Here is a 20,822-nt window from a genome sequence, read left to right as displayed (position 1 = left end):
TATGCTGTGGTAAAAGACTCTGTCACATTGACTGTCCAGAAGTGAGCCACCAAACATGCCAACTTGACCTAAAGGACCGCAACAGAACCCCCCACCAGTTGTATCAAATGTATACATCAACTGTGCCTTCATAGTTGTAGAGTGAAAAGAATAGACCACATGCAAGTCCTTGGTCTTGTTTTTTCTGCCTGGATCTTTCTCCAGTCTTGTACTAAACATTGTCCTCCATTGCAGACACAATAAAAAAGCTTCAATGCAAAAAAAAAAAAATCCCTAAAACTGATACAAATCTAAATTTCCCTAAAGTTTCACAAACATGCAAATCTGCTTTACTTCAATTTGGAAAGCGGTATTTTGGCTTGCTTTATTTTTTCCCCACTTGAGAGTCCACAATTGACTGTTATTAATGACTAACACACTTCACACTAGCCTGACTTCCGGCATAAAATTTCACATTCTTCCTGAGTTTCAAATCTGTTTTTATTTCCTCCACAGCCGCCATACCAGAACTGGAAGCACATGTCTCGTTCTTGGTGATATGACCACTTCAGACTGTAATCTTCACATTCACCCATGTCCATATTCACCAAGCAAGCATCTAGAAAAAATAATAATAAAATGGGTCCATACTTAATGAAGAGAAGCCTATGAAACACATGCCTTTGTTTTTTGTCTGTTTTCAAAAATGGTGAAGCAGGGCATAGACATAGATCATAATTTAGACATATTCTCTTTTTCTGCAGTCAGGATATAGGAGTTTGATATCCACAGAGATTAGAAAAGCTGACATAGCATTTTCTAGATCAGATCTATACAACTTGTGGGAAGGGTTACCAGCCTCCAGGTGGGGTCTGGAGATCTCTCTGAATTACAACTGATTTGCAAACTACAGAAATCAGTTCCCCTGGAGAAAATAGCGACTATAGCCTTCCTGGTGCATTCCTACAATGCCACCCGCAATGATTCCACAGGATTTACACCAAACTTCCTGATGTTTGGGAGAGAGCCTAGACTCCCAATAGATCTGTGTTTTGGTGTGTCTGGGGACGGAGATGATACTCAGACTCATCTTCAATATGTGGAAAGGATGAAGCAACAATTGCAGGAGGCCTATCAGCTAGCCACAGCAGCTGCCCGGAAAACATCGCTATGATGCCCGAGCGCGGGCACATGAACTTCTACAAGGGGACCAAGTACTGATCAGAAACCTAGGTCTCCCTGGAAAGCACAAATTGGCTGATAGATGAAAGGCACTGCCATATGTTGTAGTTGATAAGCTGGGAACTTTGCCAGTCTATAGGGTCAAGCCTGAAGATAGCAATGGGCCTGTGAAAACCCTTCACAGAAATCACTTGCTTCCAGTTGGACAGCTGCAAGGTATACCTGAAGCAGAACTATCTAGAGTCCAGCTTCAGGTTGAAAGGACAGTGAACACTAGCAGGAAACTGAGAAGACAGGGAAACCTGCCTGCTCAGCATTTACAGTTTGGAGAGAACGGTGATACTTCTGAATCGGAGGATGATGGGTTACAGGGACCTGCCTTGGGGATGAGATGTGGCCTAAGCAAGTAGATCAGCTGGAGAGGATGCCCCCATGTGATGCAACCCAAGGGAGCAGTGTGCCCTGCCGTCTAAATGCAGAAGCTGAGCCCTTTTTGCCGCAAGCAGTACTGCAGAATTCAACACCCACTGAAAATGTAAATGATACAAATCACCCTCCAGTCATGGTAAATGTTGAAGAAGAGAATGTAGAAGAAGAAGAAGAAGATATTGGATTTATATCCCGCCCTCCACTCTGAAGAGTCTCAGAGCGGCTCACAATCTCCTTTACCTTCCTCCCCCACAACAGACACCCTGTGAGGTGGGTGGGGCTGGAGAGGGCTCTCCCAGCAGCTGCCCTTTCAAGGACAACCTCTGCCAGAGCTATGGCTGACCCAAGGCCATTCCAGCAGGTGCAAGTGGAGGAGTGGGGAATCAAACCCGGTTCTCCCAGATAAGAGTCCGCACACTTAACCACTACACCAAACTGGCTCTCCAGTATGTAGATAGATACGCAGAGCAGACCTATATTCGGCAGTGAGACATCTCATGAAGGCCCCTCCTCTGCACTGACCCAAAGTCCAGTCAATGAGGAAGTAACAGCCTCACCCACTATTAGGAGATCCAGCAGAGAAATACGGCCTGTAAGAATATTAACCTTAACCCGGTGTTTCAGTTTAGACATGCAACATTGTGTTCCTATAATATAGTTTTGCCAGGGCGGCCAAATTATGGCTGGAGGGAGACAACAACAACAACAAACAAACAAAATGCAGAGCTTTGGGGATATATGCTGTTGGGGAGAGAAGGGAAAGCACTTCATTTCCATATTGCGAGGAGTGTATGTAGGAGTGACTAGAACAAAAGACAACTGGGTAGTAGGAGGAGCAGAGGCCTAGTCGTTTGGGCTCTCCAAGGACTGAAGTGCTGAGGCCTCAGCTGAAGAGATTTTTGTCTGGTGTGGGACCTCTGTTTTTTGGAACCGACTGTTTTTCTGGAGGTTAGCCCCCAGGCCACCTGCCTATGAACTGAAGCTGATTTTTGTTGGATGGTGAGGACAGAGGCCCTGAAGACTTTCCTTCCCACTGGAGGCCTGCTGCTTCTGAGGGACTGCGACTGGGCCAGCTTCATCAAGAAGGCAGCACTGCTGAGACACTGACTGCTGGATCTCTGTTTTGGGAAGGGAAAATACTTTTGGGGTGGGGCATCATACCCTGTGTACAAAACTGTGTTTACTCTTATAATAAATAGTTACTTTGCTTAAGTTAAGGTGTGTGAGTGGAGGGGAATTTAAGAAAGAAAGCCTTAAGCCTTGTACTTGCCCTTACTTCCACCCCCAAAATTACAGGAATTTTTCCAGCCCAGAGCTGACAATTCCAGGGCTGTTTTTGGGCAGGAGAACACAGGAGCCCACATGGTCTGGCCAGAGCTCCAGCTGGCATGCTGGGAAAGGCGTAGGGAGACATCTTTAAATGTCTCTCCAATGGCTTCAGCCTTCCCCAGTGTACCTGCTGCATTGGGTGAGCTGGGGAAGGAACGAGGGAGCTCCTGCTGGGCTTTTTCTACAAAAAAAAAAAGCCCTGGACAAATCCTCATTGTGATACAACAGGATCAAATACAAGCCACAAATCATGGATCCCAGACAAACAGAAACTTGATAAACTTTTTGCTTCTTCCTCTGACTAAAAAACACAAGCATTGCTTAACACCTGGCAAACCACAGTACAGTACCAGGATGGGTTTAAGATTATTGGTCAAAGAAGCTGACAAATAAAAGGGGGGGGGAAGGAGTATAGTACCACGATACCTTGGTTCCTGCTTTGCCTTTGTCATAGCTTGCATTGCAGAAGACTGACAATGCAATCCTAAAAACATTTGCCCAGAAGCAAGCCCTATTGAGTAGACCTGCTTAAGACTGCTCTCTAAAGCTGTGCTTTACTCCAATCCTTGTTTTATCTATGAGCTCCAGGACATTCATTCTAAAACAGTGCTAAAGCCACCATTGCTTGAAGAATGACAGTGACTTCTTACAGAGATTTTATATGTTCTAATAGATTCTGAAAAAGGAAGCAGTGTGAATGAGTTGTATTTGTTTTCATTTTTCCCCATGCTGTTCAGAAAGGGACCTCAGAAAGGAGGATCTCATTTAAGACTAGAGGGGAATGGTGCAGCATGACTGGATGAGGGAGAACCCTGTGCTGCCCTCTTTAATTCCATCCCTCCTTCCAGTGGCTCCCTCAGCTCTCAAACTCTCTTTCCCCACTCTAGGCCTCTGTGGTGGAGGAGAAGAGCTTGCAAGCCTGCTTATTTCCTCTACCTTCTCTGCTTCACACATGGTAGAAACAGTTGCCTACCTATTGGTCAGCACTCATAGGCTGACTGAGGTCTCAATCCTATGGATGCTTATTTGAGAGCAAGCCTGCATTAAATTCCTCCTCAACCTTCGTGAGCCCCACAATATGTATGAAAGAGCTGCACGTGGCTCCCAAGCCACAATTTGGCCACCACCACTTTAAATTTTAGTCAATGCTGTGAGGCTTGTCAGCCTTTAAATCCATTTTTAAGCCACAGAAAACAATAAAATATTTCATCTTTAAAACACTGCCAGAGAATGTCGGCAGAGGATTTTTAAAAGAAACAACCGCAGCAGACAGTAAATTTTGGTCTAACATGGAAATCACTTCAGTAGAAGGACTGGATCTTCTACTAACTGTCCCCCAGTGAATCACAATGATTCACAAGAATTTTGGTTTAAATGAGTAGTTAGCTGCAGCCTTCATTTTTGACACAGAATGGTCAACTACTCTAAAATGACTTGCATAATTGTCTCCCTGACCACAATATGCAGAGAGGGTATTTGACTAAAACATCTGCTTGTAGCAAGACACATGATAAACTGCTCAGTTCTTTCTGACAGAATGAGACTAAATACTATTCCACAGAGAAAAATGTATTAAGTCATATTTGAGATATATTCCCTGCTCACAGCCAGAGACATGAAGGCTTGGGAAAAGAACAGAAACATTTATAGACCTATTCGCCCCTCCGCCCACCCGAGGCCCTTTTATTCTATTTTCCCAACAAAAAAATTAAATTTGCGGTAGTGTTGAATAAAACTCCTATGATAGGATAGGATTCTTATCTCACTACAGACGCTAATTTGCTGCCCTCAAGTATTTCCCCTCTGCTCCATTCAAGCTGATACAATATCCAATGCACCTATGCATCCTGAGTTCTTCCTTTATAGCCCTTTACAGTGGGATATAAAGACTCGGAGATCTCTATTCTTCTTGGTATCCGATGAAGGGAACTTTGGCTCTTGAAGCTTATATCAAGAAAATCTTGTTGGTCTAGAAGAACTCTAATCTAACTAATCTTCTGCAGACCAGGATGGCTATCTTTCCTTTCCTTCCTTCTGCTGAAAAGCCACATAGGCTGAAACAGAGCAACCATTTTATATTATTAGAACAAAGTTGCAAAAAACCTTGTCACTTGAAATAACATTAGGGTTGCCAAGTCCAATTCAAGAAATATCTGAGGACTTTGGGGGTGGAGCCAGGAGACATCAGGGCGGAGCCAGGAACAAGGGTGTGACAAGCATAATTGAACTCCAAGGGAGTTCTGGCCATCACATTTAAAGGGACCGCACACCTTTTTAAATGTCTTCCTTCCCTAGGAAATAATGAAGGATAGGGGCACCTTTTTGGGGGGCTCATAGAATTGGACCCCATGGTCCAATCGTTTTGAAACTTGGAGGATACTTTGGGGAGAGTCACTAGATACTATACTGAAAATTTGGTGCCTCTACCTCAAAAAATAGCACCCCCCAGAGCCCCCAAAACCTCCAGATCAATTCCCCATTATACCCTGTGAGAATCGATCTCCACATAGAGAATAATGAAGTACTCAGCAGACTCCCCCCACCCCATTTCTGGCAACACTGAAGGGGGACTGGCCTCTCTACTCACGAGTTGCTGCCAACTTCTTCAAAGTAACACAGACACCCCATCCCAAGAGGAAGCCTTTCAATCAGTGACTGAAGCCTCCAGAGGTAGAAACGCACATGGTCCTCTGGGGGCGGAGCTCCCCCCCCCCTCCGCCGGCCAGACTACCCGAGGAGACGCCTGTAGCAGCCGGAGAGGACACAAGGACTACGAGTCCCAGCATGCACCTCGCGAAGGGAGTCCGCGCCGTTTCCCCCCCCCCCACCCCTCCCGCTTCCACGTTTTTGGAGATCAGGGGAAAAGGCTGCTAATCCAGGGGCCCCCCGGCAGGGCGGGGGGGGGGTTGGGAAGCCTAAATAACATCAGACTCAACGTTCAAAAGAAACCAGGTAATTTTAGATTCAACAATCACACAAACATCAGAAGTAGATGAAAAAGGGGGAAGGAGGAATTTATTCCTTGCTTCTGCTCTCACAGGGCAATCAAATACCCCCATATCTGCCCCAAAGGACTTTACGTTCAATGACTCATCATCTGCTTATTGTCCCCGGCCTGAAGAACATCCGTCTTGCCTTGACTTCCAGCCTAGTGGAACATGCTTCTCTTGGAGACTAGGGCCCTACCTAATTTACTACCTTTTCATAGGGCCTGTAAAATGGAGCTGTTCCGCCAGGCCTTCAAGTGAGGCAGCAGACACCCATAGTACATTGAGTCTGGCCTCCCTGCTGCAGCATTCCATTGTCTATCGGGCCTATTGGAACAATATTGGTTCCAGTTCTGTTTGCACTATGGCCTGATTAGTTGTCTTCCACCTGAAATGGACTAATTTTATTGTTCTAATTGTTTTGTTTTAATTGTTATTTACTTCTAATTGTAGTGCCTATTATTATTTAAGTCTGCTATGATCCACCCTGAGCCCGCTTGTGGGATAGGGGCAGACTAGAAATTAAAATAAACAAACAAATAAATAAATAAAATATGAGTTATAGACTCATTCCTGCTTGTGGAACATAGGCAGATTCTAACTGAGTAAGGTGTCTGTGAATATCTCCCATTCAACACCACAGAAGGTGAAGAGTCCACGTGTGGCAATGCCAACATAAAGACTCGTTGGAGCTTTGGAACCTTCAGCATAAAAATATGAAGGGTTTTTTGATTAAAGGACAGACCAAGTGCAATGGGAGAGCAGACTAGCTGAGCATGTAGATATGTACTATTGTAATCCAATTCTGTAATGCGACCCCTTATTAATTTGTACACCTTGTTGGTAGGTAGACTCAATTGTGTCTGTTGGCAAGTTTGAAATGAACAATTTTAAGTCTATTAATTTATCACACAATAATACACATGACTCATTATGAGTAAGAGGTAATAAGCTGTGTCCCCATTCAGATTTAAGAATCTTAACATGATATTTTAAGGCTCTGATTCATGCCATTGCTGCCAAAGAGATTTTACTTAACTCTACCCAAAAGACAAGTCCAGAGACACATTTAGGAGTGCCCAAAATTGTATGTAAAAGTGTAATAGTGGCTTTTCAGATTTACCAGTTATAGCTTCAGTCTCTTCAATCCAAATGGGTGTAACCTCCAAAACTAAAAGAACAACTGGAGGAATTTGTTCCTCTCCAGTGCATCAGGAAAAAGTTGTAATTAATTACAAGAAACCCAAAACAACATTCAGTTTACTCAGAGTGGGAGAGGACTAGATCTTTTGTAAACAAGATAAATCATTAGTCAATTAAATTGAGCTGGCAAAGGTAATGTTTAGACTCCATTCCAATAAGCCATCAGTATTTTAGGGCTAGTTGGTTGAATCACCAAACAGGCAATCCTCTACACACAATGGAATAGCAACCTTGTGTAGAGATCTAAATATACATGCCACCATTTATATGTATGATCCAGGGCATGCAAATTTACATCTCTACACACACACACACATATATATATATATATAATTCATGCCTTCTCTCTCCGCCCCCAGCTTCATTTTTCAGGGAATGTATAGATACACACACTCAGTGACAGAGAGGGGACACAAGAACCTCACCACATATTTAAAAAATCATTGTTTTGATGAATGTCAAATATGGGGAATTTTAAAAAAAATCAAATTATGTTTTCTCTGTGATAAAAATGTGGTAGCCTCATGAATTCCACTCTAGAAAATTCTGGCAAGGAGACAGCCTGAATGCTGCAATCTACTCCAGAGTTCGGGCAGGGCAGAGAGGAGTTGTGAATAAGTAAGTAAATATAAGGGTAATGGATACTAACCCCCCACCCCACCCCACATACCTTGCTCAGTACGTTCCTCATTCCAAGTTCCCTTGCTGGTGTGAACATTGTGCTCTGTTACATATTCATTATGCCCATAATCATACTCAGCCTCTTCTGTGTACTCGATAGGTTCTTTGGTGGTTCCCATAATGTTTTGTTGCATATTATGACTGGGTGTGTCTGTTATTTCCAAAATGTCACTGTAATCCAATTCAGGGAAGTGAATTCTAAAAAGGGAGAAAATGGAACAGGTAGGAGGAGATGGTTCCATTACAGAATATACTGATAATGATACCCTAGACAAGGGGTGGCCAATGGTAATTCTGTTGGAACTCAGTCCTAAAATGGCTGACTGACTCCATCTTAGTAATAGTAATGTTGTTTCTGCAATGTCATGCTGAGTCATGCTGCATCATGATCCAGCTGTTACCTGTTACTGAGGTAAGGTGGGATGACCTCACCTGTAATTAGGCTTTGTGCTGACTCACAAAGCTGATGCAACCTTCTGGTAAGGTTGCATGATTGGTACGTGTACTTAGGGAAGCTCAGTGAGCCTGCTCAATCTGCCTGTAAGGATTGTGGGTACTGTGAGCCTCACTGTCTGGGTGGCAGCGAACACTGCTGGTGTTGGATCCTAGGCTACTGTGCTTGGATCGTGCTGTGTACACTTACTGCTGTATACTGTTATCTACTGTGCTGCGTATACTTACTGCTGTATACTGTTATCTACTGAAGTGTGTACTGATTACTGTGTATGACCTTGGCCTGGCAACGACTCTGAATATTGGATACTATTCTGGTAAATATATCTACCATTGAATACAGCTGTTTCTCTTGTCTATTAATTCCTGTGTTTTGCCTGTCCCTCTCCTTCAGCTCTTCTGCTGCGTGCAAAATTCTCTAACAAGTTCTCCAGATGTTTTTTTGCCTACAACTCCCATCAGCCCCTGCCATTGGCCATGCTGGCTGGGGCTGAGGGGAGTTGTCGGCAAAAAAACATCTGGAGAGCTACCGTTGGCCACCCCTGCCCTAGACTAGTGATTTCTAACAGAGGCACCGTGCCACCTGCCAATCTCTTTTCTGGCATGCACATCATTATTGAATGTTGGGAATAAAAACCAAACAGTTTTCAATGAAATAGAAACTCCCCCTCTCCACCAAGAGAACTTCAAGTCACTTCCTATCAGTGAAAAGATTGTAAATCACTGATATGACGTCAGAAAGACCTCACTAAAGGAGCCCCCAAATTCAGCTCTGTGCTCATTTTCTACTTTGGGCTTCCTTGAGGTCTGTGATATTGGCTAAAAATAAGATGAGTTCCAGTAAAATTCCAAGCAGGCACTTCCAGCATTATGAAAGGGAAGCAGCCTAAATGGGTTTATTTAAAGGTAATTAAATTGGCCACTTCCCAACCTAAAATTCCTGCGACATTTCAATGACTAAATCCAATGTACAAAAAGATACAGTCAGCATTCTTAAATCCATCATTTCCCTGGATACAGCTATCAGCATACTTCTGTTTTTTTGTCTCCCTTCAGGATCATCAGGAGATGATGGGCTTTTCCGTACTTCTTATTTTTGTTGCTTGTGCCCTCATGGGGTGTGGGGGGGTGTCCTTTCCTACATGTGTTTTGCTCCCTCTAGTGATTGTTTCAATATTTCATCACTAGATCTCCAATTTTTCTCTGCACTTTTACTGGGGGATAAACGTGTGATTACAGCAATGATACATCAAAGCAACCACATAAGGGAGCAAAACACATGCAGAAAAGAAAAAAATGTGGGCACACAAGCGATGAAATAACATGTGCAGAAAAACTCAAGTTTATTTCAGTTGATTAACCTCTGTGTGTGTATGTGTGACTTTGCTACGTTTAATTTTCCTGCCTAGCAGTTAAAATCTAAATTGTCCAATAAAATCCAAACATTTTGGTTCCAATCCAGTCTACGAACATCATGTTCTGTTTTATCATGTTCTCTGTATAAATACAGCCCCATAGTCAGGGCTTTTTTTTAGCAGGAACGCACAGGAACACAGTTTCAGCTGGCTTGGTGCCAGGGGGTGTGGCCTAATATGCAAATGAGGTCCTGCTGGGCTTTTTCAACAAAGAAAGCCTTGCCATAATGCTTTGAAGAGTTTTTTCCAGAGCATCCATCTATTGCTCATATGATTCTGCACAGTACTCTAGGAGAGTTAGAGCCAGCCTCAATCTCTGCCTTGCTTTCTTTTTCATTCTGTCTCCATTTGAGATTGCCCAGCACACATTGCTGCTGTGTTTAGATCTTCTCCTTCCCACCAGACCTTACCCCACTTCAGGACAGCTTTGTTTGCTCCTTGTTGGTTCCCTATTTGTGACTATAAGGTTTAGGATTTAGGTATTAATAATAATAATAATAATAATAATAATAATAATAATAATAATAATAATAATAATAATAATAAATAATTTTACTTCTATCCCGCCCTCCCCACCACGGCAGGCTCAGGGCGGCTAACAACATTTTATAGGAACATACAATAATAGATAAAAGCCTTTAAATTTAACAATATAAAACATTAACAATAAACTTAATAACATTAAAACCAATCTAATAAGTACAGTTATTCGGCGGTACAGATCTTCAAACCACCTTGGCGGATCTTAGTTACCGATCTTCCTAGCAGTCCAAGTGTGCAAGTTTAAAAAGGACGGTCTTGCAGGCCCTGCGGAACTGATCGAGGTTCCGCAGGGCCCGCACCTCCTCGGGGAGTCGGTTCCACAGGGTAGGGGCCGCGATTGAGAATGCCCGTGCTCTAGTGTTCTGGTATTTAATCTCCTTCGGCCCAGGGATGGTCATTAGATTTTTCCCAACTGACCTCAGTGCTCTCTGGGGTTCATATGGGGAAAGATGGTCCCTCAGGTAGGCAGGTCCTCGGCCATATAAGGCTTTAAAGGTAATGACCAACACTTTGTACTGGACCCAGTATATAATCGGCAGCCAGTGCAGTTCTCGGAGCCCCAGCCGTATATGTTCCCGTTTTGGGAGTCCCAACAACAGCCTGGCGCCGCGTTCTGCACTAGCTGCAGTCTCCGAGTCCGGCACAGAGATAGCCCCAAGTAGAGGGCGTTACAGTAGTCTAGTCTTGAGGTGACCATTGCGCGGATCACTGTTGCGAGGTCCCGGCGCTCAAGGAAAGGGGCCAACTGCCTTGCCCGCTTCAGATGAAAGAATGCTGACTTGGCAGTGGCTGCTATCTGGGCCTCCATCGATAGTGAAGGCTCCAGTAAAACACCCAGGCTCTTTACCTGGTGCGCCGCTTTCAATAGCGCACCATCGAAGGCCAGGAAAGCTATTTCCCTTCCCAGAGCGCCGCGACCCACGCAAAGAACCTCTGTCTTCGCTGGGTTCAGCTTCAGCCCACTCAGCCTGAGCCATGTCGCAACAGCCTGTAAGGCTCGGTTGAGATTCCCTGGTGCAGGGTCGGGCCAGCCGTCCATTAGTAGATAGAGCTGGATGTCATCTGCATATTGATGGCAACCCAGCCCAAACCGCCGGGCAATCTGGGCAAGGGGGCGCATATAGATGTTGAACAACATCGGGGAGAGCACTGCTCCCTGAGGCACCCCACAATCCAGTGTGCGCCTCCGGGACCGTTCCCCCCCAATAGCCACCCTCTGTCCCCGACCCAGGAGGAAGGAGGAAAGCCATTGCAAGGCCGACCCCTCAACCCCAATGTCGGTGAGGCGGCGCGTCAGTAGCCGATGGTTGACTGTATCAAATGCAGCCGACAGACCTAACAACATCAGCACCGCAACGCCGCCTCGATCCAGTTGCCGTTGGAGGTCATCTACCAAGGCGACCAACACCGTCTCTGTCCCATGGCCCGGCCGGAAGCCTGACTGACATGGGTTAACTATGTGTGTTTCCATGCAAATCTCTTTCTCTGTACATTTGCTATTTTTCCAAATAAAGGTTTGCATTTTGATTCTATCCAGACCTCAGATTCAGCAGGAGCTCACAGAAGCGCAGCTCCTGAACCTTTCTGAGGGTTCCCCTTCTTTTCCCCACCTACTTTGTCCATTGAATAGTAGGTGCAGCTGCATAACAATCCCTGGATTAGGAGAGTGGGCAGCCAGCCAGCCACCAGGAGCTTTGCCACACCCCCAGCAGCCCTCATTAACCCCTGGAGAAGCCTGCACCGCCCTTTCTCCACTTCTTATGCGATTTTTGGTGGTGGTTGGCTTGCTGGCCTTTTGACTGTGGGGGGGGGGAGCCTAGGAGAACCCCAGGCAAGTGAGGCCTGCTTGGGCTGGCTGGATCTCTAGCCAGCCCAAACAGACCTTGATCACCCAGGGCTCTCCCTTCTTACATCGGATTGCTTTTGGCTGGGGTGGGGGGCGACAGCATATGCTAATGAGCTCCACCACCTATTTTTCTACAAAACGACCCCTGATTCTATCTATCTTTTATTTCTGGGAATCTCCCTGTTCCCATAACAAAGCCCTATTGAAATTCAGAGCCCTGGTATACACTAGGAGGAAATAATCCATATAATTTTGCCCAAGAATATTTGTGCTAGACACCCAAGCGGAACTGAGGGAGCAAACCTTCTCCTTTAGTTGGAAGCTGAAACTAAACAGCTTCTCTTTCCCCCCATGGAAAAGAGCTGAGTCAACTCTTTGGTTCAGGTACTTCAGAAGTGTCCAGAAAGCAGCACCTTTGTATCTGCAGAGAGTGCCCATTCACAGAACATCTGCCTCCATCCATTGGAGTTGGCTTGGGATCTCCTAACATTTTGTAATTTGCCATGCCCCTTTGGCAGTCATTGATGCTCACTGCCCCTTTGCAAAATGTCAAGAAATGTTGCCACATGCTAAACAAGGTTAGGGGTCCAGCCTAGATTCACTGATCCAACCTATTGCCCAGCCTCAGCATTCTTCTAACATCTGCTAAAAAAAACCCACAGTTTGTGTTCTTTAAGAAGCAGGAAAGAAACAGCTCCTTTACCTGTCTGTCCTAGCTATTAGCTGCTGAGTATCGCCTCGATCCAGGCTTTCACATTCTTCCTGGAGGTCTGGAGGAGGATAAGGATTCATTTGTCCTGTGGGAATAAGAAAAGGGGATGACAAGCAACACCAAAAGATTTAAAAATATTGACTATCAAGATGCATCAACTAATTGTTTATATATAACAATAAAGAAACTGCTTTATTCAAAGGTTCTCATGCTATATAGAAATGGAAACAAAACAAAAATCCAGCATTAACACTCTTGGAAATATAACCAGCCCATAAACCTGCTAAATAAGATTGGGCCGGTGTGTGTGTGGAGGTCAGATTTATGATGGTTTAAGCATTGAACTGAAATCTGTGATTGGAATGAATGGGGCTATGCAGGTTGAAATTCCAGGACTGAATCTTGCCTAACCTCAGTATAACATACTGACGCTTGTGCTGAGGTCTTGTTGGTTCACAAACTGTTGCTTCTGCCATTATGCCCAGGTGGAATTTTGAAGCAGAAGTCAAAAACACAGGATGCAAACTTTGTAGGCTTTTTGAGGAGACTTGGTGGAAGTCAGTTTTATATACCACAAGAAAAAGTATAAGCAGGCAGCCTTGAGCATACTTAGAGATAAATCCTATTGGAAATCAACAGGAGTTACATTCAAGAAAATATATTTAATTTGCAATCCCCAACCTCACATTGACTTGAAATTTCCACATCATGATGATGATGATGAAGGAGGAGGAGGCACATTTGGGGATATGTGAAAACAATCTAATGCGTATGTTGCATATTTTCTGAATCAAACTCTGCACCAAGAAAAACAAATTTTATAATAAATTGGTGTACTTAAGTGCATATACATCAGTTTAGAATTTTGTTAATGAGAAAGTGGGCACATGGAAGGGGACACAAATAACCCTTAACAGAGGGAAAATGGAGTTATTAGTTCCATAAGAGAAAGCAAACAGAATTATATGTCACTTACGTTTTAAAAGATTTAAGAAGGTTCGGCTAAATTGTAGAGCATACGGCAGTTCAAGTTGACCAACCCTGCCCAACTGCAAGAGATGTTGCTCTACTGGGTCACTGGAGAGTTCCATTATCTCTGTATCGTCAACTCCACTTCCAAGTGCTAATGTGAACATTGTGAACCCTTGGCATTTGGCTTCCAGTGCCATTTTCCCAAGTTTTTCTCTGTCCCAGGAACTCGTCTTGCTCCCAACCAATGTAAATATGACCCTGTGTTTTCTTGGACTCGGGGCTTCCAAAAACACATTATTAATTGTCCACTCTACAGCATGACCAATAGCTGATGGGCCTTCTAGTTGGCGAACAGATTCCAGAACATGCCTTTTCATCAAGTCATTAGTGCTGTATTGGACCAAATCAAACTCTTCATACACTGGGCTCATCCTTGCATTGACTGTGAAGTTCCGTGGAGCCTGTTGTACCAAAGCCACCCTTGCACCTCCATCCAGGAGTATTGGTTGGGGGGAAATAGCAATGTAATCCACCATGTTGCTCACAAATTCCTTCATTACCTCAAACTCCTCACTTCCGACATTACGAGAGCCATCTATGATGTAAGTTATGTCCATATCTATTATAATGGGAAGGGGAGCAGCCACCTCACATTCTGGGTCTGGTTTACATTTATCTAGGGGGGGAAGCATTAGGCATAATTAATTCTAAACAATGACTAAAGGGATGAATTTACATTTTTTTATGCATCGCTCATCTATAAAAATATTTCTAAAAATTATTTGAACCTCTCTCTCACACACACACACACAAAATATTTTATAGTACATATTTGTTAAAATGTCCAGGTTAATGGGCAGGACATTAATGATTCTACCATACCATACCAAACCTTTAATGGCATAATAGAATCAGATAAAAATACAGAGAATATAAAAATTTAAACATTGGAGATAAAATCAAAATAAAACCGAGCTTACAGATGCATTCAAACATGGTCAGAATTAAATTTAAGGATGTCAGCCAGAAATTTTGCCACAGCCTCACTAACCACCCCCTCAGTATCACTCAATAAATAATAACCAAAATGCATAATTTACCTGGATCAGAATTCAGATCTGCATAGACCAAGGGTGTCAAACATGCAACCTGTGGGCTGCATCCATCAGCCCTCTGCATCCAGAGAATTGATGACAAGCCCAAAAAAGCCCAAAAAAGTTCTGGAATCTTGGAAGGGTGAGTCTAGCAAGGATCTTAATTTCATAAAAGGGTAGAGACATTAAAGCACGGAACAGTTAAGCTGGAGAGAGAACTCTGAAGAAATTCCTCAGCTTCCCAGTTTGCCAACAGCACTGCTCTCACACTTTCTCCCGTCCCATAACCTTTATGAAAACTCTAAATACTGTTTCTGCCTTCACATTACTTTGCAGTGCTAATGGGAAATTAATAAAAATGAATAAATGAAGAATAAATGATTTTTTCCAATAATTCCTCATTCATTATAAGATTTCTCCTTTTGTTTTGATTGAGGAAATGAATGGCAATCATTCATTTGATTTTTCATTCATTTATAAAATGAATGCCCTCTGCTAGTGGTCATGCCTCTGTCCACAGTGATCTCCTGGCACTTCCTGTGTCCGGGGAGGAAAGTTCCTGTGGTGCCCTGTGAAAAGGCACATGCATATTTTAGAGGCACTCCTCAGTAGGGATATTCATTGATAGATCTTGCATGTCATAAATGTTGACGTGAGCGACTCAGCATAGCTGGACATCAGGGGGCACTACATCACTCTAAGTGTGTATAAGTGTTATTTCCTTGAATGGGATGTCTCACTTTGTCCTCTCACATGGCCCTTCATGGAGACACATGTCTCTTCAGGTTTCTCCTGCAGATAAGGTGCCCTCATACTCCCACACACATAGTGCTAGATTAGCTGGCCATTTGTGATAGGGAAATTACTCTTTAGATTAGGCTTCTTTCTCTTCTTTTGACTGCAACTTGAATGTGAACTGGACTTACTTGAATAAATGTAAGTTTACTCAGTATCATACTTCTTTGACTAGGCAAATTCAGCTATATTAGCCGGATCTCGCAATAATAAATTCCAGATGAATGGAGAAATCCCTTCATTTTGAAAATTAACAAAAACATTCTTTTCTGTATGAAACATAAACATATGTATCTGATTTAACACTAGTAATAAAAGAAGTGGGTTTACCAAAGCAGAGTGCACAATTTGAGATGCTCCCCAAATTCACATCCTCCTCAGAATCCAAAATGAGTAACTGGAATCGACCAGTGTCATCTACCTAATTAAATGAAAGTTTAGATTAGACACAAAGAAATGGATGAAAATGTGAAGTGTTCAGTTTTTCTGGTGGAACAAAACAATCCAGTGCACAGGCCGCTGTTCTTCATGGTGACCTCTTTGCTACATTTCAGGATAGAAACATTACAGATGTACTTTGAATTCCCATTCTAAATTCTGCTTAATAACACTTGAATCTCTGAATGTATTATATTAACACACCCTTCCAGTTCTTCAGCTTGTATCAATTCTACAGTGCATGGGGATGCTACTGCCTCTTCTCAACAGCATAGTCCAGCCCTTTGGTTTCAATATTAGAATTAAGTGCATGCAGAATTTTGGCTTGGTTGTGGATAAACACATCGCCATAAAGAAGTTACTTGATTGTGTATATTGGCTTGTCTTTTTTAGACATCTGCATAATCTGGCATTTGATGGTAGACAATAGGATCTGATCAGTGCTTCTGACAGCCTCCAGTTATTCCAAATCCATAAAATATGTGTCATGGCTTATCTGTCCAAGTGAGGGCTAAGAAACCTTTACCATTTAAAGATGGTCAGATGAAAAGAAAAAGTCAGAATCTGGTTCTGGAGATTGTTGGGAAACACTGTTAAGCAGTTTCTGGCTAGGAAAAAAAAACAACAACCAGATTTAAGGACAATGGGGAGGTGTAAAAAAAACCCTTATGATTAATAATGACTTGTGCCTGTTCGCTTCCCATCAGTTCATCTTGTACATTTGTAGATAAACTGTTTATTATAAAAGGCACTGGAAGTAACCAGTGCTCTTTTCTCACAAGGTAACTGACCTTATAAACAGGGATTTGCCCTGTTGATCACTAAAATGAGAAGCAAAACAATAGTTTCAGCTCCGGCTCCCAATACCCAATTTATTAAAGAGGAAGACAGATTTCCCTGAACTTCCAATATACAGGGGACATTAGAAAAGTCTATTTCTTGGGTACACAGTCATAACAGAAATAAAATATTGTTGTTAATGTTGAAGATGTTGAAGATAAGCACAGATAAAAAAACACTATATGTTGCATTTGGAGCTTAACTCCAAATAAAGAGGAGTGGTATGCTGCAAAGTAAAAAAGGCAGATGCATTAATACATGAAATGTTATTCTAACTAGCATGGCGAGATGGATTTAATAACATCTATATGATTTTTAAAACAGAATTGGAGATGAATTTGCAAAACTTTTATTCAATTTTTATTAAATAATAATTGTAAATAAAATAATAAAAAGAACAAAATATATTTTACACAGCATTTAGTGAGAGATTAATATTTCTTTGACATTATTCATTGTAGAATTTCTACTCTGAAGATTAATGTTACTTTCATTACCACAGGACTATTTTGGATTGATTCATTCCACATAGCTGTTCAGATTTTGCTTCAGTGTGATTATTTTTCTAGCGTAAAAACAAATGGCGAATTGGCAATGGCTTAATTCTTCCAACATCTGACATCAGCATAAACGAACAAAATAAATGCATTCTAACAACCCCTTGACCAAACATGGCTGCTGTTCAACTGATTGGGCGATGATGACTGGATAGAGATTTTCCTTCAGAAATGTAAAACAGCTGTTTATCCAAGCCTGGAGAGCTGGTCTAAACATTTTCCAGGAAAATTCTATAGGGCACACTGAGTTGCTACAATGTATTCCTCAAAGACCAGCCATTAAGATTACATCTGAAACAAAAATGTTAACAGCTAATTCTTTTTGATCCGCCTTTTCTGTTCCCTTGTCTGACCCCACAGTTAACCCATATGCTATTCAATTAGTGACACTTTCGGTCATTGTATCTGACATTCAAAGTTAATGACTCCAATGCTGTATTTGATAGCCATATTAAACATATTGCCTAAGAAAGGTGCCCTAAATGTTGCACCTCAGATATTGCCACTGGAATTTAATTCAAAATTATAACATTCTGATTCAGTTTCTGAACTGACCAGTAAATTTGAAATTCATCCCTACCCCAAACTGGTTCACTTCTTTAATTGGATGTTTGTTCAGAGTTAGTTAAATGAGCAAACATTTCTCAGCTTGATTTGCAAGGCTTGCTCAATCGCACAGAAGCTACAGAGCAAAACCTCTATTTTCTCCATTGGTTGAGGCTCCTCCCCCTCCTGGTCTCCTGGGGAAGGAAGACAAGAGCCAAAGCTTCCTTTGCCCAGTTCCCTGGATCCCATGGGAAAAAGCCAAAGAAAGCACCCTTAAGACCAACAAGTGCTAATGTTTTAAGAATGTTTTAAGTTTTTTTTAAAAAAACAAAATCTTTAATTTTGTTTGTCTGTGTCCTTTAAAAGTTTATATTTCTGCTACCTAATCTTAAATAGGTACACACATGGCCTAGCTCAACACAGCCCAGCCTGGCCTGACAAGGTCTCATTTTAGGATTGCCAAATCCAATTCAAGAAATATCTGGGGACTTTGGGGGTGGAGCCAGGAGACATTAGGGGTGGAGCCAAGATCAAGGCTGTGACAAGCATAATTGAACTCCAAAGGGAGTTCTGGCCATCACATTTAAAGGGACGGCACACCTTTTCAATTCCTTCCTTCCATAGGAAATAATGAAGGATAGGGGCACCTTCTTTTGGGGCTCATAGAATTGGACCCTCTGGTCCAATCTTTTTGAACCTTGGGGGGTATTTTGGGGAGAGGCACTAGATGCTATACTGAAAATTTGGTGCCTCTACCCCAAAAAACAGCCCTCCCCCAGAGCCCCAGATACCCGCGGATCAATTCTCCATGATTATCTATGGGAATAAATCTCCATAGGGGATAATAGAGTTCCTAGCAGACATTTCCCTCCCCTCCACCCGCTTTCTGATGACCCTGAAGTGGGGGGAGGGTCTCCAAACCGGGGGATCCCCTGCCCCCACCTGGGGATTGGCAACCCTATCTCATTTATGTCACATCCAGCCCTCATAACAAATGCGTTCAACACCCCTGTAGACATTCCAGCAGGGTAGCCATATGAGCAAACCTAAGCAAAACTGTTCAGTGAAGGTTGCTCTCAGGAAAGTCTTCTTAGAATTTCACCTTATGAGACTAGCATCTAACTGTGGTCTAAAGTCTACAGAAACTTGAGGCATTACAATAGTGCAAGCCTAAGCAGATCCACTCAGAATCAAACTACAGTCTAATTAATGGGGCTTACTCTCAGGAAACTGTTCTTAAATTGCTCTGTAAATTTGTTTTTATGGTGCCAGAAAAGTCTTTCTTGTCTATCAAACCTAGGATTCTCTTGAAAATTATACCTTGGAGGATTGATTTACATTAATAGCAAATGGTGTAGTAAACTTGTTTCTGGGCAGTACCACTTCAGATTATTTCAAAATTATTTTAAAAATGAAACCCACTCACATAGTAAACTGGATGTCAAGGGGATACCTTCTATCCTAGTCTTCTCCCTGACAGTGTAGTTTTTATGTGCAGGGAGCTTTCTGCACCATCCAAAAACAGGTTTATCAATCCATCCATCATTTGTGACAAATCATATAAGCAAAGATCATATAAACTGTTCTTTAAATTGCCACAGGTTTAGAGTACATCAGCCTTTGTTATCTGTCTACATGATGAATTTCTTTTTAGGGTAGCCTACTTACCGAAAACGCCTGTCTGACATTAGGTACTTCACTGAGGGCAATGACCACAGGTGTGATATCTAGTGCACTGAATTCCAACGTGGCTGTATTGATTGAGGTGGCATCCTGTGATGGACCAGCAGTGAGAAATACTGCAACTTTTCTCATGAGGACACCACGACGATGTCGCTTAAAAATATTCCTGGCAACGAATTTCATGGCCTCCCCAATGTTCCTTCTGCCTGAGGACCTCTCCAGTGGTATTCTTGCAACAGCCTCCATTAGACGGTCATCCCGCTGGTATTCAGAGAACCGGATGAGGTGCTTTGTATGAGTGTTGAATGACAAGACTGACACACGAGCTCCAGTTGGGCAATTGCTTCTGCTAATGGTCATACTTGCCAGCAAAGACCTCACAATGTCTTTCATCCTTTGAAAGGATCCTTGGGTAACATTTTGAGACATATCAATGGCAAACACCACTTCAGTTGGATATACCGGACATTGGTTCCTGCCTTGGAACAAAATACTTATGTCAGGGAATTTCCAGCATTTATATCTTATGATCTTTTTTTTGTGTAACATAATAGAATTTTTTATAAAATCTGCTTACCTAAACAGCAAGCTAGATGGGAAATAAAAAAATTGTTTTAAATTCAAGAAAATGAGTGTAAATGACTTAAGAAAATGCAAAGCAAGACAGAAGTGGTGGCAGTATGCAATGTAGAGGAACACTTTTACATGAGCACCCAGAGAGGAGCTTCTGTCAAGTGTAGAAACAGCCTATGATAAGACTATCAAGGGTTAATGTCTCACAGAGTCTGAGAACCTCTGAGTAACAGGATGTTCAAAGGGAATTCTGTGGAGAGTGTCAGTTAAGAAATGACAGCTGGGAACTGACAGTTGAAAAAGATCAGTTTAGTACTGACTGAAGACTAGGAAGGAGGCTGAAGAGGAGTGAAAGCATCACAGAAGATCCCCATTCAAGATGAAAAAGGGGACAGAGCTTTTAGTCTAGGGAAGTGATCCCTACCCAGTGAAAATAGATATATATCTTAAGAGAGAAGTGATCCCTTGGTCAGTGTATAGAGAAAGGTTCTGGGGACTTGATTGTGTGTCCCAACCTTCAAAACCTTAAGAGTCAGTGAAACTCATGAAATTATATTTCAGTGTT

At 42.6% G+C, this 20,822-nt stretch overlaps 1 protein-coding gene across 1 annotated transcript; it reads right to left on the bottom strand.

Moving 5' to 3' along the window:
* Window positions 1–279: 279 nt before the first annotated feature.
* Window positions 280–20,159, bottom strand: LOC132578655 (collagen alpha-6(VI) chain-like). The gene is made up of 6 exons (XM_060248869.1): window positions 19,670–20,159; window positions 15,951–16,041; window positions 13,736–14,407; window positions 12,751–12,844; window positions 7,780–7,988; window positions 280–598 (listed from the first exon to the last, which is right to left on the bottom strand). The coding sequence occupies exons 1-6, from the start codon at window positions 20,111–20,113 to the stop codon at window positions 426–428; spliced, it is 1,683 nt and encodes a 560-aa protein (XP_060104852.1). The 5' UTR covers window positions 20,114–20,159; the 3' UTR covers window positions 280–425.
* Between the last annotated feature and the right edge of the window lie 663 nt (window positions 20,160–20,822).

Source organism: Heteronotia binoei, chromosome 10 (genome assembly GCF_032191835.1).
Source record: "Heteronotia binoei isolate CCM8104 ecotype False Entrance Well chromosome 10, APGP_CSIRO_Hbin_v1, whole genome shotgun sequence".
Classification (NCBI taxonomy): Eukaryota; Metazoa; Chordata; class Lepidosauria; order Squamata; family Gekkonidae; genus Heteronotia; species Heteronotia binoei.
Note: the sequence above shows the minus strand (reverse complement) of the source record. Positions and strands in the feature narration are given on the sequence as shown.

What these genes read in the sequence shown, in the direction of transcription:
- LOC132578655 (XM_060248869.1), bottom strand. Translation starts at nt 20,113, where the DNA reads ATGTCTCAAAATGTTACCCAAGGATCCTTTCAAAGGATGAAAGACATT. An exon ending in ATGTCAGACAGGCGTTTTCG is followed by an intron (nt 16,042 to 19,669) that starts GTAAGTAGGCTA and finishes TCATTTAATTAG; the next exon opens with GTAGATGACACTGGTCGATT. An exon ending in CTAATAGCTAGGACAGACAG is followed by an intron (nt 7,989 to 12,750) that starts GTAAAGGAGCTG and finishes CTCCCTTTTTAG; the next exon opens with AATTCACTTCCCTGAATTGG.